The 27,987-nt window shown below is 45.0% G+C and overlaps 1 protein-coding gene across 1 annotated transcript; it reads right to left on the bottom strand.

Moving 5' to 3' along the window:
- Positions 1 to 33: 33 nt before the first annotated feature.
- STAG3 (STAG3 cohesin complex component) lies at positions 34 to 27,939 on the bottom strand. The gene is made up of 35 exons (XM_055410198.2): positions 27,812 to 27,939; positions 27,208 to 27,301; positions 25,567 to 25,755; positions 24,177 to 24,279; positions 23,689 to 23,799; positions 20,776 to 20,872; positions 20,012 to 20,088; positions 19,522 to 19,726; positions 18,958 to 19,109; positions 14,852 to 14,925; positions 13,808 to 13,931; positions 13,239 to 13,337; positions 12,954 to 13,033; positions 12,525 to 12,632; positions 12,172 to 12,286; positions 11,914 to 12,019; positions 11,628 to 11,731; positions 11,302 to 11,394; positions 11,103 to 11,192; positions 10,653 to 10,853; positions 10,463 to 10,533; positions 10,282 to 10,369; positions 9,739 to 9,819; positions 9,560 to 9,652; positions 9,248 to 9,416; positions 9,003 to 9,139; positions 8,132 to 8,233; positions 7,466 to 7,614; positions 7,080 to 7,208; positions 6,823 to 6,980; positions 2,749 to 2,923; positions 2,063 to 2,164; positions 1,679 to 1,757; positions 633 to 692; positions 34 to 400 (listed from the first exon to the last, which is right to left on the bottom strand). Exons 3-35 carry the CDS (start codon positions 25,743 to 25,745, stop codon positions 368 to 370), a joined length of 3,744 nt encoding a protein of 1,247 aa, XP_055266173.2. The 5' UTR covers positions 25,746 to 25,755; positions 27,208 to 27,301; positions 27,812 to 27,939; the 3' UTR covers positions 34 to 367.
- Positions 27,940 to 27,987: the final 48 nt, after the last annotated feature.

Below are 27,987 nucleotides of genomic sequence, written 5' to 3'. Positions count from 1 at the left end.
TTAACAGTCTCAAGCCACATCCTGCAACTGATTCATACATGTTTATTAAGCTAAATCAACAGGGCACAAAAGAAGCTCAGAAACTTTCCCACAATACAGAAAAATGGGCTCCTTATTTTCAACACAGGTGTGCGGTGCCCCTCTCCACGACTAAGGTGATGCCCCTCCCCCCGCAACAACAAACAGCAGAAAATAGGCACGAACAGAGGGTCGGAGACCCAGGAAGGACAGGGGCTTCTGACTGCTCCAGCCTAGCATTGTCAGAGAAGGCCAGGGTAGCAAGGCACAGCCCACCTCTCTTTCCCCTCTCAGAGACCAGGGGTGGGGAAGTAATGATTCCTTTCATTCCATCTTCTGCTGGCCTTTTCTAAGTGGTCATGTCGTGGAGATGGGGAAAGACCTAGGGTTATGTCAGAAATCCTGTAATGAGAAAGATGAAAGTACAATACAGAGACCTAACAACGGACCAGAGGTCAAAAAGATGATTGCAATGTCCTCCAGGTGACAAACTCTCCTTTCTCTTCCCGTACCGCCCCTCCCCCAGGACACGCTAAAGCCCCAAGCGACTGAGACCGCAGCCCAAGGCTGCGGCTCTTAACCTGCCTTCTGCAGTCTGTTCTGGGGACGCTCACCTCAATGTTCAGCTCTGTAGAATCTAAAAGGTCCAGCCTGTGCTCACTGGAGGAGGAGGACTAGAGAGAAGGGGGTCAAATGTCAGAACAGTCCCTACCCACTTCCATCACCTGCAGACGACAGAGGGTTCTTTCCCTTTCACATGCTAAATTTGAGGCCGAGTAGGTCCCTGAAGCAGCCAGGGAGGGCAGAGGAGCAAAGTTAGAGTCATCAGGGCAGTGCCTCCTCTCCTGGCCTGCCAACTGAGACCTTACATTTGCTCAGCTCTGGTACCAGAGATCGGGTTTTCCTGGGGGAACTTTAGGACTCAACACCTAACAGAGGTCCTGCTGTCCGGAACATTTTGTCTGGTTTTGCCTTCAAGCACAAGACCCACCCCACAACTGGCTCCGCTGTGCCCATTCCTCCTCAAAGAGCGGAGAAGGGAGCCAACAGCAGCAGAAACACAATCCTCGTCTGTTTATAAGATGCCTTCTCTCTGTATCTTGTGTAAAAGATCCATTTTAAAGATGAGGCTGAGAGGGGTTATGGAGTTAACTTGATAAAGTAGGGGAACCTAGGACTCCTATGAGAGGTACTGAACTGATAGCATTTCCTCCTGCGGAAGCAGGCAGCAAGGGCAGAGGAGTGAGTGGAGGAGGGGCTTGAGCAGCCCTCTCAGGAGAGGAGGTCAGCTGAACCTGCGCTGGGACAGGAGAGACTTGCTGCCAGGTTCTAAGCACTGGGTAATCTCCCATCTCTCTCTAGCTCGAGGGCTCCCTTTAATTCTGGGGAAATTAAGAAACAAAATACTTACATGGGGATTGAGAATGGGAGCATGGTTCCAGTCCTTTATGGTACTTTACTTTTTTGAGAGGATAGGGGAGAAAAATTTTAAATCCAAGCAAAGTGAACAGAAACTTACAAACCCTTCCTCTTTTTTCAAAACATCTGGGGCAGCTTCCAGGGACAAGGCATCATCAAGACAAAGGAGAATCACTCTAGGTTCTCTCCCTAGCATCTGCTTCCAGTTCTAAAGGGAGAAGGGACTGTTGGGTCCACTCACCTTGCCTGAACCTTGCCAGTCTTCACTGGAGTTGTTCTGAATTTCGAATTCTTCTTCATCCTCTTCCATCAAGCTAAGCCTGGAAGCAGTGGCCAAGAATAGAGGTTTTCAAGGACCCAAGAGTTTCTCAGGCACCCCAGAGGAATGGGGAAGCGGGGGGCAGGGCAGTAAGCAGACCAGGGGTCCAGATTTGCACCCCTGCTCCCATCAGAGCAGCTCTACTTCCATCCGTTTTATACACTAGGGCTCCACATCACACTGGAAGGAAGTGTTGTGTGGTTAAAACCAGTCCAGAAAGCACCAGCACAGCAGCACTGATCAGGGAGAATCCTCGCATAACGGGGGACAGACTTGAAGTGAAGACAGATGATGAGAAAAGCTCACCGGCTCAGCTGCTTGCCCAGACCAGGACCTGAAGGGTTGAACGGAGTTTGGAAACGCTGTGGACTCGAGGACCTTGACCTTGGGTTGCCTAAAAGGTACAGGCTGTTGGGAATGAAGCGGGATCAGTGACAAGGGATAAAAATATAGGGTAAAAAGAGGAGGTAAAGTGGCCAGCATTAAAGCCAGCAGAAAGTTCAGAGTGGAGGGAAAGAGAGAAAATGAAAAGCTGAAAAGAGGGGAAAGGACCTGAGCAGAACCAAGAATGAGGGGGTCCTGTACTGCAAGGAGATCCAACCAGTCCATTCTAAAGGAGATCAATCCTGGATGTTCATTGGAGGGACTGATGCTAAAGCTGAAACTGCAATACTTTGGCCACCTCATGCGACGAGTTGACTCACTGGAAAAGACTCTGATGCTGGGAAAGGTTGGAGGCGGGAGGAGAAGGGGACGACGGAGAATGAGATAGCTGGATGGCATCACCGACTCTGTGGACATGAGTTTGAGTGTACTCTGGGAGTTGGTGATGGACAGGGAGGCCTGGCGTGCTGTGATTCATGGGGTCGCAGAGAGTCAGACATGACTGAGCGACTGAACTGAACTGAACTGAACTGTGGCAGGGAACAACACAATAGAAATGGGGAGACACCAGACTGGGAAATCAGAGCCAGGTTTCCCCGTGGACACACCGTTGGGGAAATGCCAATTCTGAGCTGCCGCCTTCTTCCATCTCCTCCGACGCCCCGAGGGGCTGCCCACTCTTCACAGCTGTGGAGGTGAGGGTAGGTGTGGCTGGGATGCTGTTCAGCTGTAGGGTTTCCTCCTGGGATGCAGAGACGTCTTCTCTGTGCCGCCTGGAGGGCCCTGCAAAGCAGCAGAGGCACATGCTTACTGGAGATACTTCAGTTTTTCAAGATCTGCTCAGGATTTGGTAAGAAAAAGTTAAATAAGGCAGCAATGGAAAATCTAGACGGTCTCATTACGACATGACTAAAACTGAGCGCAGCCCTACGTACTAAAAAGTAGGGCTTATAGAATTGTATCAAGGGCTTGTCCAGGAGAAATTCATACATACCTTAGAAAACAAGATGGAAAAGACATACATTCCACAGATAAACAGTAATATACAAACAAATGGGAGAGAAGGCCGGAGTCCCTGAGACTGAGAGGTCTCAGTTAATCAATGAAGAAATCTGAGATTCCATTCATTCAAGGTTTCTGTAGTGAGAAAAAGTTTAGAATGGCCTGAAACTAGGCAGGAAGCATGAGAGTTAAGGAGAAACAGAAAAATGAAAGACTGGATTTTCTAAAAGCCAGAAAAAAAAATGAGATGACCGTAATGTCAGCATAGTTTTAATATGAAGGGTTAAGAGGAAAACCTGGGGCTCAAAATATTAAGGACTGTCTCTTATAGAGATTGAGGAAGGCAGAGGAGAAAGAAGCCAAAATGTTTAGAAAACCCAGGTAATGCTATTTTAAAACGTAAGTCAAATTGATAGTATTTATCAACTGGAAATACTCATATACACATTGTCTCCCTCCCCACAGCCTTGTTTGCACTCTGAAACCAGTAACCGGAGAGTGAGCTGCTTCTGGTGTAAGCAGAACATTCCCTAAACAGGGAAGAGCCACACCTGTGAGCCTGTCTTCCCGGAGAATGAACCTGAGCCCCCAGGTGACTCCTAATCTCCCAGCCTATTTAACTGGTGTAATGTCCAAGGATTCTGCCCGAGGACCTCTCCCCATCTTTCTTAGCCCTTCAGATTCACGACTTCAAGTACCAACTCCTACATCCATCTCAAGCTTCTGCCTCCCCCTCTGCACTCAACTCCTGTCTCCAGCATCTCCACCTATAACATACCAAAGTCCTGGTCTCACTTCTTACGGACTTCCCCATCTCAGCTGCTACCAACTCCAGTCTTCCAACTGTTAGGCCAAAACCCTTGGAGTCACCCTCAACTCCTTTCTCTCTCATATTTTACATTCTTATTATGAGGCCCTATTAGTGACAGCTTGGAAATATGTCCAGAGTCTGGTCACTTCTCCCATCTACCTCTCCCCAGTTCACCAGCTCCCGCCTGTCTGGGCCCCTACAGCAGCCTCCTCAGCAGTTCTTTGCCTTCAAGCCCTGCCTCTCCTTCAGTCAGTTCTCCACACAGCACCCGGAAGCCCCTTAAAATATAAGGCAGATCCTATCACTCCTCTGCTCAAATCCCTCAATGTTTACCCAGTTTACTCTGCGTCTTTCTTCTGACTCACGCTCGGGACCCCGACAACCTCTTCGGTCCTGTATCCTACACACTCTCCACTCAGCAATACTGACCTCTTAGCTATTTCTTGAACAAGCCAGTGACATCCCACCATGGCCTCTGGACCACTTGCACCCACCTGTCTGCTATTCCCTTAGCTGCCCCTTTTTTAACTTTTTGGCTGTGTTGTATGTGGGACCTTAGCTTTTCGACCAGGGGTTGAGTCCACAGCCCCTGCACTGAAAGCACAGAGTCTTAACCATGGGCCGCCAGGTGAAGTCCTCGTCAGCTATTCTGATGTACACCAGGCACCCCCTCTCACTGAGAAAGTGGAGAACATTTCTGCCCTGCATTCATACTCTCTGTGGCTTTCCCTGATCACTTTTTGTAAGACTGCATCCCTCCCCTCCCCAGTATTTACCTACCCTTTTCCACAGCACATCACTATCTGACACTATTCCAAAGAAAGCTCACTCCAGCACTCCAAGCACAACTGAATGCAAGGTGCTCAGTAAGTATGATGAATGAACAATGGAACCAATTTTTTCAGTTTTATCCTAACTTTACAAACCCTGTTTTAGGCAAACCAATCTATATATTCATGTGCTTTGGCAAACACTGACCTCTGTTTTGCTTGTGCTATTCTGCTAGTCCAGGTACTTATTCTTTCTCTGTTCAGCTTATGTAAGTCTTACCCATTTTTCAAGATCTAGCTTAAATACCATCTTCTTGACAAAGCCTTCATAGATCAACTGAACATAAAATGATACCTTTCTTCTCCGAATTCTATAGCAGTCATCTGTCAAACCCCGGGCAAGTTATCACTTACTGGTGACTTCACAGTTCAGATTTTCTAGAAATGTATTTCTTTTCTATTAGATGGTAAGCTGCTTGAGAATCTGTCATGGCCTCTAAAACACCTAATACAGTATCTTGCATATGGTAGGTCCTTAACAAGTATTACTTTACTTGTTATTTTAAAAGTAGAGTTTCCTGGTGGTATGAAAGATAATTTTAGGTGGTATACAGAAGACTTTAAAAAGAATTCACACCGTATTTCATACCACACACAAAAATTAACTCAAAATGGATCACAGACCTAAATGTATTAGCTAAAATCAGAAAACTCTCAGAAGAAAACGCAGGAATAGATTTTTGTGACTTTAGATTAGGGAAGTTTCTTAAGATATGACATCAAAAGCACAAACAACCAAAAACAGGTAAGTTGAATTTCATCAAAATTAAGAACTTTTGTATTTCAAGGACACCATCAAGAAAATGAAAAGACAACAAAAAATGGGAGAAATTTTTTCTGTATATCTGATAAGAGACAACTCAACAATAAGAAGACAACCCTATTTTTAAATGAGCAAAGAATTTGAATAGATATTTCTCTAAAGAAGATATACAAATAGCCAATAAGCATGTGAAAAGATGCTCAACAGTATTAATACTTAAGGAAATACAAATTTAAGCTATCATGGATGAGATACCAATTCACAGTCACTAAGAGATGGATAAAATAAAAGACAGACAATAACAAATGTTGGCATGTAGAGAAACTGGGGCCCTTGTCAATTGCTGTAGGAACTGCAGAACAATGTAGGCACTTTGGAAAACAGTTTGGTAGTTCCTCATGAAGTTCCACATAGAGTTACCATATAATCAAGCAATTTCATTCCTACATATATCTAAAGAGAAGTGAAATCCGACATTGATGCAAAAACTTACACATGAATGTTCACAGTGGCATCATGTGTTAACAGTCAGAAAGTTGAAACAATATAAATGTCAATTAATTAATGAATGGATAAAATGACATATCCATACAAACGGAATATTGTTCAGCCATGAAAAGTTATGAGGTACTGATAAATGCTAAGAATGGATGAACCCTAAAAACATGCTCATTAAAAGAAGACACAGGCCACAGACTATGATTCCAGTTACATAAAATGCCTAAAATAAGCAAACCCAGAGACAAGAAATAGGTCAGTATACTGCCAAGACCTGGGGGAATGGGGTATGACTAGTAGTATTTTAAAATGTACACTAGAAAACTAACTTACACCTCAAATTTGTGATTTCTAGGGTGTTATCACAAGATGAAACTATATTTGAAAAAAATCACTTTAAAGAAAAAACTTATGTAAATATGACAAGTAATCATCTGAAGACTATAAAAATCATGAAGACTGTATAAAATTTTTAAAAATTGCAAAATAACAATATAAGATGTCAACAAGAGGCATCATAAATGTACAGGTTTTTTAGTTCAATCTTTGGTTTTAACATTAGTTTCTATTTAATTTTTCATAGAAGTTGGCTATTTTTACTTGGCTAGATAAACCTTGAAGAAAATGAGTAGCCTTAATGATAGTCGGGGCTCCATGAATATTTATTTGACCAAACGCAAGACTCTGAAAGAGGCAAGACCATATGCGGCTTCACTAAGCAGTGGCAATCAAGCCAGTAGCGCTGAGCACCCTGATACCCACATTCTTAGCACTTTACCTTCAACTCGCCTCTTCTTGGAGCGGGGGTAGCCCTCAGGGGTGACGTCTGCCGTGTTCTCTCCGGGGCTGAGGGAGTGGCAGTAGGTGGTGACTGGACCCCAGGGACGACCAGGTGCCTGGGGGACACGCTGCAGACACTTTTCCAGGTAGGACAGTCTAAGAAAGAGGCGGGATGGAGCCTGGCTGAAGTGGTCACAGCCCTTACCAAACCCTTCCTCTCTCACCCACATCTTTATCCACCCACCCCTAACTTACAGCAGCTGCTTGTCCTGATGGAAGAGTCGGGGGGAGAACTCCGAAAGGAGCTCCAGGAATGCCAGATTTGGGGGCTGACTGGAGGAGCCAGCTGGAGGAAGCTCAGACAAGGAGAACTTGATGCCTTCCCTTGGTTGAGCAGAATCATTTTAGGAAGACAGGCCCCTCCCAACTCTCCCAGGGCTGAGGCATCCTGTCCAAGTGCTTCTTCCTCCCCCTGGACCCAGCCCGTCACCCAGAGATACCCGCTCACCCATGTGACTGCTACTTCTGGACCTGATGCCCCTCCCTCTGAGAACTCACTCCCAGCTGATCCTGTACACAGCCTCTGGCTTGGCCCTCTCCGGAAGGTTCAAGTGCCTTGCCTTCTACCAATACTTCCTTACTTGTGTAGCGTGACCACAAGGTCGCGGTTCTGTAGCTGCTGGGGCCCAAAGCTCAAGGCAAATCTCCTGGCCAGGTCCCTCATCTCGATGAAAGCTGGAAGCTCATTCAGGCCCTCGGGCCCTTGTTCCTGCAGCAGTTCTGTGTATAACTGTCCAGGAGACACGGCATATGTGGGGAAGGGAGGAACAAGATAGAACAAGCAAGAACAGCATTCCCTTCTCTGTCCAGAAATTCTAAAGGGTTTGGGACACCATCTGCTGTTTTTACTTTCTTTCCTCTGAGGACACTAACCCTATTCCTGACTGCCTTGCACCAGAGAAGGCTTCACCATGCTCTGTAACAATAAATTAAAATGTCTGTAGTAACTGAAGGAGCTGAGAGACAACAGACTAGAAGAAAATTAGGAATTCCCTATCACTTTATTGTTGGTGCTCCCATGTGCTAACTCACATAGGAGTTATATGGGATTGGGGTAGAAACTGCCCTGACGGTTAAAATAAATTACTTTTTATGGATATACTACTTATGAAGGAGACTATCATGTGAAATAAAAGTCAAAATAAGTTAGAAACTTCCTGCTTTGAAAGATCTCACATTCTGAACAGCTAGGGGTGGGCCACAGGGAGGGCACAGAAGGCCTGAGGCCCCCCAGGCAGAAGGGGTACCTGCTTGAGGCTCAGCAGCAGGATTCGGGAACAGTGACTTCGGTCAATCTGCCTTGCTCTAGTTAATGTTTCCTTGATAATATCACCATAGTCATTGTAGAACTGATGGGAAGGAAGTGGAGAAAATGATATTGACCACAGGAAAGGACTATTTCTGTTTTGATTTTTTCTTCACAGCCCTAACTATTACCTTCTTCCAAAAGGACCTGAGGTAGGAAATATGAATCCAAGCATGAAACAACTCATACTAGACCACATCTCAGCCAGTAGGGACAAAGCCCCAGAGAAATTACAGTTTAGGCAAATAATTAAGGGAAGAAACCCTGCCTGGAGTCCATTTCTTAGAGAAGAGGAGTAAACCTGCCAGAACACACTGTCACTGCACTGAAACCTTCGCTATTTGTCTCTCCCCCTGGAACAGAAGCTCCAGGGAGCAGGAACTGTTGACTGTTTTGCTCACGGAGGAGCCCTTAGTGCCTGGGATGCTAGGTACTCAATAAATAGAAATCAACACAATGGTGGGTTGAGGAGACCAAGGTAGGTATCCAAGTACCTTGGAAGGACTGAACCCTCTTCTTTCTATTCCCCTTCTTACATTACCCCATTCCACAGACTAGGCTCACAGAAAGGAAAAAAAAAAATTTCTGGACAGGAAGATTAAGATATTTTCCCTCCAATGAATTTCTTCCAACAGTTGTTTCTGCACAATTATTTACTACTAAGTCTCTTTCCTTTGTCCCTTATTCTAAACTACGGGCCTCCCCCCACTTTTCCTTTAGCTTGGTACTATCATTTCCCCCACCCTTTCTGTGGCGCTACAGTGCCTGAGGTCATGGCTCAGAGCCGTGCTCAGCCTGGCGCCCTGCCGTACCTTGTTGTAGTGCTTGAAAACATCTGAGGCCGCATCCATCTCCAGCACCCCATAAAGCAACAGCTTGCAGAACCCAGCCAGGAGGCGGCGCCGCTGGTGCAGCTGCTCAATCTGTAAGTGATCCTCCTGGGAATGACCTGGTTCCCCCCAAGTGCAGAGTGGAAATGTCAGAATCACAGTTCAGGCCTCCTGCCCTCCAAGCCTGAGGCAGGCCTGAGCCCCAAACCCTTCCTGAGCCCCAGTACCACTGCTCAGTTCCCCAGGCTGGATGAAGACGTGATCCATGAGGAAGCTGGCTAGCTCAGACTGCAGAGTGGCTTCAGGAATAAAGACAAGGGGCCTGAGGAACTCTCGTCCCCCTACAATCATCTGAGGGCTGAAGATGAGAAGCAGATCACTTAACAAGATAAAAGCCTGTCGGGGGAAAAAAAGAATGCTTAAAAAGGACACAAAATTGACCATGACAGAAATTATATTGCTAATTTCCCCTCAGAATGGGTTTCCTCAGACCATGGGAGTGGAGCTACAGACGATGTGCATCCTTGACAAACGCTCACCTGCTCCTGGATCTCAGAATCCACATCTGAGAGGCAGCTCTGGCAGAGTTCGCAGAAGGCCACCATCCTGCCCTTCAAACCCAACAGCTGCTTCTGTGGAGACAACGACTTCAGGGGGAAGGAATGAAGGAAGACACTGGTACTCCATTCCTGTTCCCCCTCCTCAGACCCATATTCACCTGGGAAGCATCTGATCCAGAAATGTGGGTTAGTGTCCAAAGAATGGAAAAATAGACAAGAGTCAAGGCTGGCAGGGTCACCTGTAAGAAGCACACATTAAAAAGCAAAGATCAGTAGATTAACGGGCAGGCGGGGAGAGACACAGACAGGCAGATACACATGAAGGAAAGAAGGAAGAAAAAAGCAGACCAGAAGAGAGAGAGTGAGGTGAGGAGAGATCTACTTCCTTTTCTGGTGAGGAAAAAACTGATTCTAGACAGTCATCAGAGGATTCTATCCTGAGCAGGAATGCCACCTCTTCCTGATTTAAAGTCTCCTATAATTCCTCAATATTATCCTTGACTCCACAGAAGCCAGAGAGAATGACTGTTTTCAAGTGCTGGAAAACTACATTCACCTTCCAAGAGTGGGACAGAAGGAATGACACACTCGATGGAGCTCTCTCTCATCCACTCTACATCCCTGGAACTGGAACCACCTGCAAGGTGGCCACCTAGGACACGGGGCCCTTAAAACTCCACATTTCCAACTTGTCTACTTGCCTGGTGAGGAACCTCTCCTGTGTCCACAGCCTTTCGGAGGAGTTGGTAGCAGGGCTCATAAAGCTCCCAGCGGGTTAGGTCATGGGCACTTTGTGGGGGGAAGGGGGCAGGAAGAGGGAAATGTTACACTGGAACAGACACCGGCAGCAATAGAAGAGGGAGCAGGAGGGGAGCTGCTCACTTGTAAACGGCAGAGAGGCGCTTCAGAGTGGCTGCCAGACTGTACACCTCATCTTCATCTAGGAAGGACGACTGAGGAAGAAAGGAGGTCCGTGTGGCATTTCCCCGAAATCTCGCGGATCCATAACCCCGTACCTTGCGGCCTCTCCCACACAGGTCTAGGGAGTCCTGTCACGTAGCCCACTTCCCACCTGAAGCAGTTCTTCAAGCTCCTGCTGGAAGCGGTCGGTCAGGAGATCCACCAGCTGGCTGCGGGCAAAGTCCACCCGGGTGAAGAACGTGAACTCAGGATTACACAGCAGATAGAGGGCATGAGCGCCAGCCTCAAGCACTGCGGGCTCCGTGTGCTTCACCACCACCTCCTGCAGCTGCTGCAGGAGCAGCTCCAAGTGCTGAGAGAGAAAAGGTGGGAGAAGACAGTGTCGTGGGGGAGAGAACTCCTCCTGAGGGGACTAGAGATGGGGAGAAAGGAAACAGCATTGAAAACATTGAACTTCAAGGATAAGATGCCTAAGAGAGGGAAGGCTTATTGGTTTTTCTAGAATCCATGTCCTTAAGAAAAACCAGGCACTGGCAGTAGAATCTTTGGCTCTAGGACAAAAGCAGCAAGCAAGAGGGAATGTGTCGTCCTCTCCCCTCACTTTCTCCAAGCGCCTGGTACAGTAGATGTTGAGGTCGAAGTAGTTGAGAAGCTGCAGCAGGGGAGCCACCTTCTCTGCGTCAGCTGAGAACTGCGGTGATTGAGAGGGAAGCCTACTTACAACCTGCCACACTGCTAATTTGGAGGCCACTTCCTTCCACCCGCTGTTTCCCAAAGGCTGAGCAATGAGGCACCTCTACCTTGGCCAGGAGCTGGGGGAGCTGGGGGATGAGGTGCTCAGTCAGCTTCACCTTGTCGTCGGCTTGGACTTTACGTTCTTTTGGGGTTAAGCCCTGAAATTAGTCATTTGGGGATGGGGGAAAGGTGTATGTATGTGTATTCCTCTGCCTGATAATCTCATCTTCCTAGGAAGATAAGCAGCTCCCTTCAGAGCTCTTTTGCTCGAAATGGAGCTCTCTGAGAGGCGGAGGAAGGAGCACCATAGCCTAAGACTTGAGGTGGACAGACAGTGCCCACCTGGATCTAACACTGCCAACAGCCTCACCCCCACACCCTCACGCTGTACCTTCCTCCCTGTGACCCGTCCCACAGGTGGGTGGCCCTCTGAAGCTTGCCGGACACTGGACACAAGGATTTCTATCAGCGTGCTCTCCTGTACATCGCCCAGGTCTGGGGTGGCAGGAGGATGGAAAACACAGATTCACAGATTAGCCACCCCCGATCCCTAAGAACCCCCTCCATCACCCCCACCACCCATGACCTATGCCTTTTACAAATCAGGAGAGAAATCTTTCCTGGTTTCCTACAAGGAGGGGAGAGGTCCCCTTCCCTGGCTACCAGTTGGTACACACTCTGGTCCTTCTCCAGCAGCAGGCTTGTCAGACTCTCCCAGTCCTTCAGCAGAGGCCCCGCACAGTCCCACAGGCTGTCAACTAAGTATGCGGCGTGGTCATGGAGCTGTGGGAGGAGGCAGATGTTAAATCACCGAAGCCACATGTTAACATGCTAGAAGTAGCTACCAATGAATCATTTCTCCCCTTTCTACAGAGCCAGATCCCATCCTTCTCGACCTGCACATCTTAGCACAACAGCTCCTTTCCATACATCACCTCACTCTCCACAAAAAAGGACAGCAGAAGGTAGAAGAAGGTCCTCTGGGTGGGTGGACTTCGGCGTTGCTCTCTTCCGCCCACCGCTCTTGTCTCACACTCAGGGTAGAAGAGCCTGGTAGAAGGGACCCAGGGAAAGGGCACAGCACAGGAGAAAGGAAGGAGTACAAGTTACCATGGGGAGAAAGGATTAAAGGAGAATGAGACACAGAGTTAAAAGTCTCCAGGAATTGAAGCAGGAAGGAGACACCAAGGAAAACTAATGCGTTGCAGCGGGGAGCTTAGAGCAGCGGCAGACGATGGAGAGAAACCAAGATGGTGTTAAAGAGACAAACAAAAGGAACCCCACTCACTTCCAGTATAGAAACTCCCCTGCAGCAGAGGCCAGGGCTCTGTTAGAGGCATACACAACAGGGTAGATGCTCTCACAGTCTGCATCTGTCAGCACCCCTTCCATGCTCCTGCCGGGAGAAAAGCAAAATGAGCAGGTGGATATGGATGTTGTCCTCCGGCACAATTAAGGTTAGAAATAAGTAAAGCCAACAAGGATTAACTCACAAAGAACTTGAAAATAGAAGAATGGGAGACAGAGGGATATGGAGAGTTAGAGAAGAAGGGAAATGCCCCCCTGGAGCTCTTGCAACTTGGGAATGATCTCTTTCAACCTGTACACAGACAAGAATCAACCTACAATGGGTGGAGGGAAAGAGACTCTAGAAGGGCCTGTCTGATACTGAAAAGATAACCCTGAGATGCCTGTCTCTCCACTTCCCAGGACTCACTTGAGGATAAGTATCAGCAATCTAACGGCCTCCACTGCCACGTCATACTCTCGGTCCATGACCATGGAAACCATCCGGTCCTGTAAGAAGGAGAACATCACTACCTCCTTGTATTCATCCCCAAACACCATCCTCTTAGAATCTGAGAGATTCCTAAGGGGGGGGGGTGTAGAAGCAGACACTGGAATATCCATGGATACATAAAAGCAATAAAAGCAGAGAAATGAGGTGAGGAAATGGGAACCACAGACAGAGCCAAGCACAGGAGCACAGTCCTGATTTTACCTTAAAGCGGCTGGTAAAGAGCTCCAGGCGTGCAGTCAACTCTTGGTTGCCATACAGCCCTTTCAGAGCCTTCAAGCACTTCAGACGCACGTCTCGATGCTGCTGAGGAGAATGGAAATGCGAATGACTCCTTCTCTACCCACCCCACTGGATCTCCATGCTTCCCTCTCAGATTGCTCATTCTGGGTCTGGGTGTCCTCAATATTGAAGATTCTGAGATGTCTCAAAGAGAATCAAAGACTGTCTTCTCATTTAAAACCCAAAATTCTCCTTTTCAGCAGAATTTAGCAATCCTGATTAAGAGGATCTTTTGGCTCCCACCCCAGCACTTGTATTACCACCCTATCAATAACTTTCTTGCCTTTTCATAGGGGAAGTCTTTCTCCCCTTAACTCTGTTTTAAGATATTTAATCCCCTAAATATACCCTTCTCTCCCCAGTACTAGAGGAGTTTTGAGGTTCAGTGTCTTGATGAGTTCATCACTGATCACTAGGGAAACACCTAAGTGGCAAGATCAGGAAAAGCTGAAGCATCCTGGGGCAGGGAAGAGGACTGACTCAACTCTCACCTTATCATGCAGGGTCCAGCCAATATATTTTAGGTAGCTGTCAGTGAGGAAAGAGGTGCTGTAGCTCTGCATCCAAGACCCAATCTCCTCAATGCAGATAGCACGGATCTCAGGAAGGACATCCCTAGGCATAGAAACAAAACTGACCCTTTTCACCTCTCCAAACTGACTTTCCATCCTAGCAGATATCTGTTTGTCACAGAAGAATCTATTTTCTTGACTAAACATCAAGTACTAGCCCTTTCACTTCCTCCTCCCAATGTAAATAAATTACATTAAAACGTGAACAGTTCCCTTCTGTAACCAATCATTAAAACTTATCCTCCATGCCCCTTTTAAAAACTGATTTTGGAATCTCAACTATCGGCCAAACTGCATGTGTGATGAACTCAGATACAGCTGATATACAAAATAAGTTTCAGGTGTACAACAGTGATTCATAATTCTTAAAGATTATGTTTCATTTATTGTAAGATGATGGGTTATATTCCCTATGTTGTACAACATATCCACGTGTGTGTGTTGATTCCACTTCAAAAAGATTAAATCAGCTGAAGGGTTCTGAAAAGGCAGAGGTTGAAATCTAGGTAAGAGTGAGACAAGAACACGGACATTCAACTTAATTCTATCAGTTGTTTACCCAGTATAAAACTCCCCTGCCTTTAGCACAGTGAAAAGGCAGGGTGAAGTGGGCTGGGAAAAGGCCTGCAGAGCTGTAAACCCTCAGAAAGGCCTGCTTTTGGCTCTCTCCTCTTGTCCTTTCAAGGCTCAAGCCCCAGGGAGATGGGGGAGGGGAGGTCTTGGGCAAAGTTGGAGCAGAAGAATACTCATCAATGCCTGATGCTCTTATCTTCTTTCCCAGAAGAGTTTATACAATCCTTTGTAGGCAGGAATAAATTAAACCTAATTTGGAACATTTGTTAAAGAGTTTTTTCCGAGCTGTGGGACTAACCAGATAACAGGGTTAGGAGGGGACCTTGTTATTTCTACAGACTCTGTAACTGAGGACCCAGCTGCTTCAATGAGAGGAGCCCAGTAACTCACCTGTACCGATGTACAAAGACACCCCTGAAAAGGGCATTCATCATCCCCTCAATCTCCTCTTGATGCTCTTGAAGCTGGAGGATGGGGAGGAACAGGTCAATCTCTCATGTCCCCCAACAGTATAAGGCCACAAAAATATTAGAAAAATATGACATTCACCTGTTTCCTATTAATTACAGGGCACAGTCTGAACCTCTTGTATCCTATGTTCCCTTTTAAACCTTCTCTTTTTTATTTTCAGGTCATGTGGCTTTATTTCCCACATGTTCACAATACTTCTATCTCCCCAAATCACTTTTTTCTCCATGTAAAAAATACACATCTATAAATAAGGTATGAAAGTTACAAGCCACTCTCTCTCCTTTGAGGGTATGGATTAGATACCCTGGAAAAGAATATCACCTACTCATCCACATGTGATAGTGGATATCCTGGTGAAGTTAGGCAGTCAGTAAGATACCTAAAATACAAAGCTGATGAGAAAGTTGGAGTTGGCAAATGAAAGTAATTAAGTTCATCAGTCTAAAGCAGAGAAAAAGAAAATGTAGCCAATAAGTTATCAGAATAGAAAAAGGTTAAACCTTCTAATTCTGGAAGAAGCTGTACAGTCAACTAATGCCTCAGAGATTTGTGTTTGGAAATAATCTCCCTTCTGTGTCTTGTTATTTTGACCATCTTTGGCTATTCAGAGGTCCTAGCTGGTAGTTATACAAGCTTTTTACGAACATCAACTGGGGAAATTTTTTTAATAAATGCAATTTGTTTGAAAAAAGAAATGGAACAACAAAAAAAAGAGAGCAAGAGAAGGAAGCAATTAGATTAGTGATTCTCAATTTGGGGTTCCCACAGGACTTCAGCAAAGTCTGAAGAGTTTTGTTTATTACGACCTGGGTACTACCGCCACCTAGTGGATAGAGGCCAGGGATGCTGTGGGTTTGATCCCTGGGTAGGGAAGATCCCCTGGGGGAGGAAATGGCAACCCACCCAGTATTCTTGCCTGAAAAATCCCATGGACAGAGGAGTCTGGCAGGCTACAATCCACGGTGTTGCAAGGAGTTGGACACAACTGAGCACATATGCTGAAACAATGCCAGGACAGCCTCCTAAATGGCATTGTTGAGAAACCCTAGATTAGATGTTATCTGTTACCCTAACAGGTAACAGGGAAGCAGAATTGCAAGGCAACATTCTTGAAGACAACTGACCCAACTCAATAAATCAATATCCTGAGGGGAAAGTGGAGGCTGGGGCAGAGGTTCTGTACAAGATTAAAAGAGACTTAAGAAACACACAAAAAAACAAATGAAATGCACAGTCCTTAACTAAATCCTGGCTGGAATTAACCAGATATAAAAGGCATGGAAACAGTGAGAGATTTTATTTTCTTGGGCTCCAAAATCACTGCAGATGGTGACTGCAGCCATGAAATTAAAAGACGCTTGCTCCTTGGAAGACTAGCTATGACCAACCTAGACAGCATATTAAAAAGCAGAGACATTACTTTGCCAACAAAGGTCCATCTATTCAAAGCTATGATTTTTCCAGTAGTCATGTATGGATGTGAGAGTTGGATTATAAAGAAAGCTGAGTGCCGAAGAACTGATGCTTTTGAACTGTGGTGTTGGAGAAGACTCTTGAGTCCCTTGGACTGCAGAGAGATCCAACCAGTCCATCCTAAAGGAGATCAGTCCTGAGTGTTCAATGGAAGGACGGATGCTGAAGCTGAAACTCCAATACTTTGACCACCTAATGCAAATGAGGTGGTCATTTGGTCATTTTCCAAAGACTCATTGGAAAAGACCCTGATGCTGGGAAAGACTGAAGAAAGGAGAAGGGGATGACAGAGGATGAGAGATCACTGACTTGATGGACATGAGTTTGAGCAAACTCCGAGAGTTGGTGATGGACAGAGAAGTCTGGCGTGCTGCAGTCCATAGGGTCGCTAAGAGTTGGACATGACTGAGCGACTGAACTGAAAAGGCATTTTGGGGACAAATGGAAAATTTTAAATAGGAGTTGTGGTTAGAAAATATTAGGGAATCACTGTTAATGTTTTTGGATAGGAAAATAGAATTGGGATAACATAGGAACATGTTTTTTAGAGGACATATCCAAATCTTTAGGTTAAAATATCCCCAGGTGGCGTTAGTGGTAAAGAATCCGCCTGCCAATGCAAGAGGTGCAAGAGATGCGGTTCAATCTCTGGGTTGGGAAGATGCCCTGGAGTAAGAAATGGAAACTGGCTCCAGTATTCTTGCCTGGAAAATTCCATGGACAGAGGAGCCTGGAGGGCTACAGTCCATGGGGTCGCAGAGAATTGGACATGACTGAGCACACACACACACATCCACAATTTAGTAAAAAAAAAAAATAGCAAGAAAAAAAAATAGATGAAGTATAGTGAAATATATGGAGAAGGCAATGGCAAGCCACTCCAGTACTGTTGCCTGGAAAATCCCATGGATGGAGGAGCCTGGTGGGCTGCAGTCCATGGGGTTGCTAAGGGTCGGACACGACTGAGCGACTTCACTTTCACTTTTCACTTTCACACATTGGAGAAGGAAATGGCAGCCCACTCAAGTGTTCTTGCCTGGAGAATCCCAGGGACGGGGGAGCCTGGTGGGCTTCCGTCTATGGGGTCACACAGAGTCGGACACGACTGAAGTGACTTAGCAGCAGCAGCGAAATATACAACTGAGTGAACGAAATAATAGTTGTTAAATCTAGACAGTTCATATGTGGTGTTCATTCTACCAATATATCTTTTTGAACATTTGAAGATTTTCATATTTAAAGGAAAAGGAAAGATGGAGAGGAAAGGAAGAAAGGTGGGTCCATCAATACCAAATTTTACAAGTCAAAAAGGGAGGCTGAAAAAAGGCCATTGGCTATAGGGATTAAGAAGTTACTGGTTTGGAGAGAACAATTTGAAAGAAAAAAATGGGGGTAGAAGCTAGGTAGCAAAAAGGATTCAGTTGGATATTAAGGCAGGAAATACTAAAAGGATAGAAATGGAGTAACTTAGAGAAGGATTAAGGATAAATTCAAACGTTTATATACATTTATAACTGAAGAGAGGAAACCAGTGGGGAGGGAGAAATTAAAGACAGAAAGTAAAACTACAACTGATGAAGCTTCAAGAGCCAGAGAAGTCCAAATAAAACAATCACACAAGTGTATATAAGATTTGAGACAGACTTAATACATATACTGATTAAGATCACACTGGTGGTGAAAATATCAAAAGAGAATCCGGGAAGTAGAACGTTCCCTCCTCTAATGATTTAGCATGGAAGAGATCTTTGACGAGAGCTGGAAAACAGTCAGCTGGCACAGTTAGACATGGTGAGTCCTGCCAACCTCATGGCTGGGGAGGTCTCAGATACTCTGGAGAAGTGAGGGGAAAATCAGTCTTAAGTCTCATGACATACACAGCTGTTTGAAGGTTTACACAGTGTAAGAGATTTTGTTGGGAGTTATGTCCTCTGGTGGTCTTCTTCAGGTTTAAAAGGAATCAAAGCAAGTACTTACTATGTGCCTAGGTAGGCAATTAATTTACTCGTCTCATTTAGTCGTCACAAAAACAATTACCCCCTTTTGAAAGGAAAGGACACTGAAGCTTAGAGGTTACATAAGGCCATTGAGCTAGCTAACTGGAACAGAATTTAATCCAGGAGTGAATGACAGGCCTGTGTCCTTTCCATTCCTTGAAAACTTGGCCTCCTCCACCAGAAGTTGGCCTCCCAGTACTCCTGCATACCATACACTTGAGATGAAAGTCAATGCTTAATTCCTTGCACAAGATGCAGGCACAACACTTAAACACTTGTGATAATGAATGCAGACGATAGAAACTGAGCAAAAGTGGAATTACAGAGAACTTTTAAAATTTACTCTAAACTAGAAATGCTCTTGAGCTCACATCCCAGAAACAAGCTGAACATACAATGATCTCTAACAGGATGGGTCTATTAAACTACTGCCAGACTCCACCATTCACAGTCTGAAGGCTTGCCTGGGCACTGTGCCTGGGAGAGAAGCTTGGGGACAGATGAGGCAGTGTGATAAGCAGCTGTGATGGGAGCAGGAGCGGAGCAACATCTCACCTCTCTGCGTTTCTCCAGCAGGCTCTCGAGCCGCTCAGGCGCTCTCTGTCCCGGCCCCTTGTTCCGTTCAGCCTCGAACTGACGCTGATTGTTGTCCTTGTGCAGACTCAGCTGGAGGGCAACTCTTACTAGGGAGGTCATCAGCTTCATGGCTTTGAGTCAGTAAAAACAAGAAAATCATTAAGTGCGAGGAGGGATGGTATGTACAAAAAAGAAGGAAAAGGGGGCAGTGAAAAAGAAAAGCTAGAGCAGGGTCACCCTAAAATCCTAAGACTCACTGTTTTGGAGTGGGCTTTTTTTCTCCCTCTTTTGGGCTTCTTTTAATCCTTAGCCTGTTCTCAGTGAGCTCAGAGAAATATATTAAAGATGGAAACTGTCACTGTGATCCATCCCTTTTTTACAATCCCACTAGTGAGAAACTGGATGAAGGTTCAGGACAAAATAAGCATGACTTTGAAGTAAACAGCTAGAATGCAGGCAGGAAAGAAGACCCAGGACTAGAGAACAGAGGAAGTTCTACCAACCCCCATGAGAACATTTACAGAGTTAACAGTGAATGCTTACCAGCCAGGGTGCTAGTGTGACGGAAGGCACGGACCTGGGAGTCTGAGAGGCCAGTAAGCAGGGAGATTAGGTTGTCCATGGGGAAGCCATCGTAGAGGAGGCTGTACTGGCACTGGTAGACCAATGTTCTCACAAATTCACAGAAGCTGCCCTGGAACTTCTTCCAGGATGGGCCTGAAGCTGTCAGAGGATAGTCTCCTGAATCCTAAAGAAAAGTTTACAAAAAGATGGGAGAGTTACGACCAGGTCCACGGAGTCAAAGGGACTGGATGTCAAAACCCAACCATATAGTAAAAAAATGCATCTCTTATATCTTATTCTCAACTCTGTAGGCATATTCAGATAATGTGTATAGGTCCCTTTTGCTCCCAAGAGATTAAACCCCTCCTTCTAAAAGCTATCCTATTTCCCAGAATCAAAAAGAAGAGGGTAATGGGCCTTGTATTTTGTAGTAAGAGTGGCTAGAGAATCCTGGATAGTCTTCCTCCACCTCATTAAACTGTTCAGTTAGGTGCCGGATGATCTCTGAGTTAGACATCGTCTTGAACATCTCAGGGGTCACAGTGCCTGAGGAATAGAGGAGATGAGGTACTTAGAAGGAAAATAACAGATACCATGACCATTTACATAAACATTTGAAGATGATCTTAAAAATATACTGAAAAGAGCTCAGGTGGGGAATCAGAAGACCTGAATTCTAGTCATAAATCTGCTACCATCTAATTGGAATATCTGATGTAAGGCAACCTGTCTAGAAAAACCCAGGGAATCAAACAGCAGAAAAGTACAGTTAAAAAAAAATATTCCAAACAAAAAGAAAGCAAGGAAACTATGCCAGGTTCTTATAATACAACCTGCAGTCTTATAAGACTATCTGCCCCAGTAAATTATGTCATGGCCTTTGGGGACCTGGGGCCACAGTTTCAGTAGAGAAATATGAGATGAAATGTTTGAGAAATAAGGGATAAGAAAATAAAAGATTACTTAAAGTCTGATGGTCCAAATCTGTAAACATCATCACATTAGTATGTTTATTTTTCTCCAAAGGATTCTGTCTCCAAACCAATACATTTCATTACTGGATCATTTCCCTGTTTACCAAACAACAGTGTAGTTGATACTAGTTAAATAAGGGAAACTTTTCTTACACTTTACCCTCTCTCTTTAGGAATGCCTAATCCTACTCATATTCACAAAGAAAAAGTTTTATAAGAGAAAAAGGCTGGGGGTAAGAAAAGGGTAAAGTTTCCTCACCTTTACATCCACAAGACCGGATGAAAAAGTTAACGAGCTCCAGGAATGCTGCATCCTGGTCTTGTTTGTAGCTATCCAGCCAGTCATCTACCAAAGACTAGGAAAACAGTGTGGATGATTTCTATTTCTGGCAATATGATAGACTAGAAATTCTGTATAAGCTTCCTAACTGAAGCATCTAAACTTCTGACTGAAATATTAAAAACATCTTTTAAAATGTACTACTAAATGAGAATGAAAGGTAGAATTCCATAAAACCAAAAATGGAAGTGAAGGTAGCAATTCTGGGAGATAAGCAAGCTGACTTTTGCTGAGGGTGTACTAAACCCCAGGAACCCTAACTTTCTATTCCAGATGGATGCATAGAATGTAGAGTACAGGAGACAAAGGCTAAAGGGCTTCCAAAGAGAGTAGTCCAAAAGGAGGCTCTTGAAAAGAGGCACACCTTCATGAAAGCAAGAATGAGAAATAAATTTACAGGTCAGAAGGGGAAGCAAGACAACTAGCTTGTTATGACCTTAGTGTGGGGTAGATGAAAAAAAGAATTGTTCCTTCAGAATTCATAACCATAAGCCAGTTCCTATATCTGGATTTGCAGTCCAGATCCACCTTACCAATAAAATAAAAATAATTTCAATCAGAATTTAATTAAAAGTGATTCCTCAGACTTCCCTGGTGGTCCAGTGGTTAAGAATCCACCTGCCAATGCAGGGCACATGGGTTCAATCCCTAGTCTGGGAATATTCCACATGCCATGGGGAAAATAAACTATGCATGCCGCAACTACAGAAACCTGCACTCTACAGCCCGTGCTCTGCAGCAAGAGAAGGCACCACAAAGAAAAGCCTGCGCCCACAACTAGAGAGCAGCCCCTGCTTGCCACCACTAGAGAAAGCCTGCACACAGCAACAAAGACCCAGCACTGAAGACCCGGACAAAGACCCCAACAAAGAAACAAGGCACTAAAACTAACAATTAGCAGAAAAACAGAATTACATTCACAGGCTTCAAACACTGAAGTTATCACAGATTATAAAATTATTATTTCCATGATTAAATAAAAGAGAAGCTTGAAAATACAATCAAAGAACAATAAACTTTGGAAAGGAGTCAAACAAAATGTGTATAAGTGCAAAATATAATAAATAAAATTTGAAACTTCAATGAATGGATTAAAAACAGATTGGATACAGCACAACATGAGTGAAGTAGAAGATTGTCAAAGAAAGTATCCAAAATGTAGCCCTGAAAGACAAATAAAAATAAGGAAAAAAGTTATTAAGACATGGAGAATAGAGCGAGAATTTCTAATGATGTCTAATTGAATTCCAGAAGGGGATTAACAGAATGAGAAAGAGGCAACATTGAAAAAGAATTCTGCATAGTTGTCAAAAGACACCCATCCTCAGAGCCTGGAACCTAACTGATCACAAGCATGAAAAGAAAAGTTTACAGCCCTGAACATCCGATAATACGTAAGAACACAAAAGCAAAACAGTCCTGAAAACTGTCAAAGTAAAAAAATTACAAAGGACATGCATTTAACATTTACAAACAAAAACATTTACAAGTTTGATGTGCACAAAAACAGTCCCAGCCATATATAGTTATTAAATTAAATCAAACATTAAAAATGTAGTTCCTCAGTCACACCAGCCACATATCAAAAATCCATGTGTGGCTGGTGGAATACTGTATCAGACAACAGTGATACCGACATCTCCATCATTAGAGATTGTTGTATTAGACAGCGTTTAGACTGATTGCTGACGTTCAACAGCAATACAGGAAGTTAGAAGGTAGTGGAATCATCTTTTTAATGTGCCGAGAGAAAAAAATCATCTTAGAACTTGATACCAGCAACCTTTGAGAACAAGGGTAAAAGACATTTTACACAAACAATGAGCTTGTTAATAAACTCTATCTAAAAGAAATTTTAAAACAGAAGCTTTGGACAGCAAGAGAATGATTCTGTGTGCAAGATTTTGGATTTGAAAGGAACTGATGCAACTAAGAGTTTGCATACTGCAACAAAGATTGAAGATCCTGAGAGCTGCAACTAAGACCCAGCACAGTCAAATAAATATTTTTTAAAAGAAGAAATGATGAACAAAAAAATGATTAAAATGTAGATAAGTATAAACAAATATTATTTAAAACAATGACGTCTACTTGGAAGAGAAGGAAAGGACAGAACTAAAACACTGCACAACAAACAGCATGTAAGGGGACTTCCCTGGCAGTCCAGTCATTAGGATTCTGCATTTCCACTGTATGGGGCACGGGTTCAGTCCCTGGTCAGGGAACTAAGATCCCAAAAGTCATTTGGCACTGCCAAAAAAAAAAAATACCAAATAGAATGTAAACTGTAAGGTTTAACTGGAATTAAAATGTTAGGTTCTCAGGTTCTTGTATGAGATAAAACATTCAAAAGGAAAAAAGAGAAGAGGAAAGAGAAACAGAAAAGGCAAGATAAAGCAAAACCACATAAGATGGTAGAAATAAATTGAAATATATCAGTACTGACAATAAATGTAAATCAATCTCTCTTGTTAAAGGAGACACAGGCAGAATGGATAGGTATAATTGTCAAAGGGGAGCTAAAAGTGACAGGGGTGAACACGCTGCCACCCGAATCCAAGCTGCTTCTCTAAATTGTCCAATGCCTTTCCTTGCCCCTTCCATCAATTAATAAAGGCAAGACCTACCCTCATCTGTGACACTATTAGGAAGGAACATTCCCCCTCATGCAAGATCTCCCTAGGTCACTCTGAAGATTCACCCTGTGGCCTAATCTGCCTTTCTTGATACCCGTTATGTTCACTAAATCAAGTCTGTAGACATCTGCTCTTATCATTCCACCCGACAAGGAATGCGATGGTATCAAGAAACAGAGGTGAGATACTGTTTTACCTGCATGTCACTTTTGGCACCTTTCACAGCATCAAAGAGATCACTGGCTGGTGGCTCTGACTCTTTCTGACCACGGGCACGCACTGTGCGGGACCTCTTTGGAAGTTTTGCCTAGTTAGTATAAAGAAATCATGAATGTTTTTAAAAAGTAATAGTGACATTAACACTTACTTTCATCAAAATCAGTCAGGCTTAAGCTGCCAATTCCACAGCAGAGTTTGAGTTACTGACTCAGCTTAGAAATCAAGGATTTGTATATTGTAAACTTTATTATTTCTAGCCTGATCTCCTTTTAAAAGTTCCTTAACCCCATTCCTGTTCCTCTATACCCTAATATTGTATTCTCCGCTCTTCAAAATCTGCCTTTTTTCTACTTCTGTCCCTTAATACTCTTAAGCCCTGTCCTTTCATCAAGCATATCACCTGAGCCTCTTCTAGGTTTTCTTTCGCTGCTTCCCAGACCAGGTTCAAAAACAAAACTGACTCACTGGGGATGGTTTGAGTGGACGTTTTGCTGCTCTCTTCTTCCCATTTCGTCTCAAGTTGTCTTCGAAATCACTGCCTTCACCAGCTGACAAAGATTCACTATCCCTATGAAGGAGTGTGGTTCTGCTTAGATACAACACCCTAGTCCCTATATATAAAAGGGTAAATGAATTATAATTTCTCTAACTGTATACCCCTCTCCATGAGAAAAATATATTCAGATTTTAAGGAGAGATGAGCTGACTGTTGGCAGGAAGTAGAGACAATGTCTTAAAGGAAGTTTCACTTAAAGAAAGCATTGGAAATGAAGAATGAGGCACTGAGGGAGATGAAGCATAACTCCTTCCTGCTGCTGCTGCTAAGCTGCTTCAGTCATGTCCGACTCTGTGTGACCCTATGGACAGCAGCCCACCAGGCTCCTCTGTCCACGGGATTCTCTAGGTAAGAACACTGGAGTGGGTTGCCATTTCCTTCTCCAAACTCTCCTAATATCCACATTAAAAAAAAAAAAAGATAAAAGATATTCACGTAGGTAGTCAGGGGGTTCACTGCTGTGTAGAGAAAAATTAGCATCAGTCAGGAAGTTGTGCTTGATTAATACTAATACACTAACAGGAGATTAATATGAGCCTGGTGTTAAATTTCAGCCCTTAAAACAAATTCACCTCTTACTGATTAAAATGTACAAAACAGATATAACCTGGTTCTAAACAGCACAATGATTTAGAAGAGACCAATTAAAATTACCAGGGGATATTTTTATAACTGTAACTGAAACATAAACTTTAAAAATGGTGAATCATTATGTTGTATATCTGAAACTTATATAATATCATACATCAACTATACCTCAATAAAAAAAATTACGAGGGGCTAAATTAGATCTTGTATGAGACTTTTTTTCCTGGAAAGATTTAAAGAAAATGTTTTTTAAAACCCAAGATGTACTTTTATAACCATCACAGAATAAGCTCATAAATGCTAACAGATAAGGACTTGTTTCTATAACCCCAAATGAAGGAATTACAGGACACCAACTAAAAAGGATATACTCATTTTGTGGCACCAAATAAAGAACTCTTTTCCCTTTCCCCCATGTCTGCGCCCTTACCAGAGGCTGTCCCTGCTGAACATACAAACCTGTTCAAGAAAAGTTTAGACAAGATGGATGATGGATTTATAACAGGATGGATTATACTTGACGCTTCCAACACCTAGGGCAGCCAAAAGGCACCCAGCAGAGCTGGGGGCAAGCGTGGGTCACTGTTCTGAACCAGCACAGCATCTCCTAGCTTTTCACAGTCACACAAGTGATGCCAGTTTGCTCGTTTGGAAAATGAAAATGGGAAAAACCTGAGGACGACACAACCATTTCTCACCAACTTCACTCACCCCTCTGAAGTCTGCTTCGAGTCCCCGTCATTGCAGGGCATGGCGACAGACACAGAAGAACTAGAAGAAGCAGACACTTTCCTCCGTCCAGCTGCTACCGCTCTGCGCAGAGGCGAGGACGCGCTGCTCGGCGAGGAGGAGCTCTGGTACTGGGAGGAGGACGACCGAAGGGTGGGCATAGTGGTCCAGCTTCAGGAGAGAGGGAAGAGGGGAGAAGGCGTCCTGACCCATCACGTCTCCATTCCCAGCTCCAACGATCCCCCTTCTTTACAAGGAAATGGCTCTGGAACTCAGGGAAGCGGGGAGAGGGCAAAATAAGAGGGATAATACACTGTAGATCAACTATACGTCAATTAAAAAACAGAAAAGCACAACTTTATGGATAAACCATACAGGAAAATAATAAATTTTTTTAAAAATGTGTGTGTTTTGGACTTTCCCGTCGGGCCCAGTGGTTAAAACTTCACCTGCCAATGGGGGTGGGAGGTGGGCGGGCAGCGGTTCCATCCCTGGTCAGGGACCTAAGATCCCACATGCCTCCCAGCCAAAAAACCGAAACATAAAAGAGAAGCAATACTGTTACCAACAAAGACTTTAAAAATGGGACTTCCCTGGTGGCTCAGCGATAAAGAATCCGCCAGCCAGTGCAGGTGGCATGGGTTCCATCCCTGGTCCAGGAAGACCCCACATGGTGTGGGGCAACTAAGCCCATATGCCACAACCAAGGAACCTGTGCTCTAGATCCCAGGAGCCGCAACTACTAAAAGCCCAGTCGGCCTAGAGACTGTGTTTCCCAACAAAAGAAGCCACCAGAAGCCCTGGTACCACAACTGAAGAGTAGCCCCCGCTCGACACAACTAGAGAAAAGCCTTGGCAGAAACGAAGGCCCAGCCAGAAATAAATAACGAATTATTTTATTAAAGACTTCAAAAACAGTCCACGGCAAAAATAAAATGCATGCCTGTGTATAACTGAGTCACTTTGCTGTACAGCAGAAATTGGCGCCACACTGTAAGCCGTTTTTTTTTAATACGTCAATTAAAAAAAACAAACTTAAAAAACAACCGAGAGAGTCCTAACCCAAGGCATCAGGGAGTTAAAGACACCACCGCCCCAAAGCCATCCTCGGGTTTGAAGGTGCTCCCCAAGACTCGAGCAAGGAACACACCGGGTAGTTTAAAACACACCCTTCTCTCCCTACGATTCAGAGGAGCCTGTGAAACGGAACCAGCTCCCACGGGGCAAACAAAAGACAAGAAAAATAAGAAAGTAACCTCCCATCCCCCTACAGAAGCACAGAAACTTCCATTTCTGCAAGGTTAGAACCTGACCCCCGACAAGGACCAGACTGGGACGCGCTTAACGACTTGAGGCTGGAGGAACCACCAAAACCCGGCCGGAAACGATGAAGCAGTCGCGGAAAGCTCGCGTTCTCCACTTCTCCAGAAGAGAGGCTCTGTACCTCACGCAGGGCTACTTTATTTGGGTTACAGAGCCGTCTAACCGCTCAAAAGAGTGATTATCTGTCGTTCGGGGCTGGGATTCCTGGCCTCTGTGGATGAAGCCATGGGGGAGGGAGGGTCTTCTCTCAGGGCTGGAGTGCGGGGGACGGCGAACGCCTGGGTGAAAGGGGAGTCTCACTGTGACAGCCCGGGACAGCGACTTCTGGCCGAGCAGCGTTGAAGAAAAGTCACCGTCTTCGGTCCCTTAGGTGTCTGGTCACGCCCCCGAACCCCTGTGTGGCAGACAAATCCAGAAAAACGCGGGAAGGCGCGAGGCGTGTCGTGCGCAGGCGCGAGCCCAACGGTTCGTCTCAGGGTTGCAAGTTGTCGCGAGACTTGAGCGTATGCAAGCTCGTGCTAACCACGTTCTAGCCACGCCACTCCAGCAGCCTCGTGCGGCCACGAGCTCTCCAGCTTGCAGCCGTATCACGTGGGCTCCCGTGCGCGGGCCACCTGCTTTAACTCGGCTCCTCCTGGCTCCGCCCCAGCCCGGCCCCCAAATTCCCCCTCCATTGGCTGGGCTTCACACTGCCCTAGTAGTAACGCCTTTAATCTGGCTTCTCAACTACCATAGGCTGGGTTCCACCCAGGCCCCGCCTTTCGATGCAGATAGCCACGCCTCAGAGGAAGACCACACCCCTCCCCTAACCTCCTAGTCCTGCCGAGTACAGCCCAGCGGCCGAGCTTCCCCAGTACATTGGCTTACTTTCTCCTTGACCCCGCCCCTAAACTCGGCTCTTTACCATTATTGGCGGAGCCCCGCCCCGGGCCCCGCCTCCTGTCCGGCTCCCCGCTCCCATTGTCTCGGCAGATGCAGCCTTGGTCCAGCGATCGTGCTCCCGGTCCACTTTTCGGAGGTCGCGCTCTTTCTCTGGCCGGCGGGACGGTCCTGTAGCAGAGAACCGGCTTTCTGAGTTCG

This window comes from Moschus berezovskii, chromosome 27, assembly GCF_049115385.1.
Source record: "Moschus berezovskii isolate FMDL1 chromosome 27, NW_MosBer_1.0, whole genome shotgun sequence".
Classification (NCBI taxonomy): domain Eukaryota; kingdom Metazoa; phylum Chordata; class Mammalia; order Artiodactyla; family Moschidae; genus Moschus; species Moschus berezovskii.
Note: the sequence above shows the minus strand (reverse complement) of the source record. Positions and strands in the feature narration are given on the sequence as shown.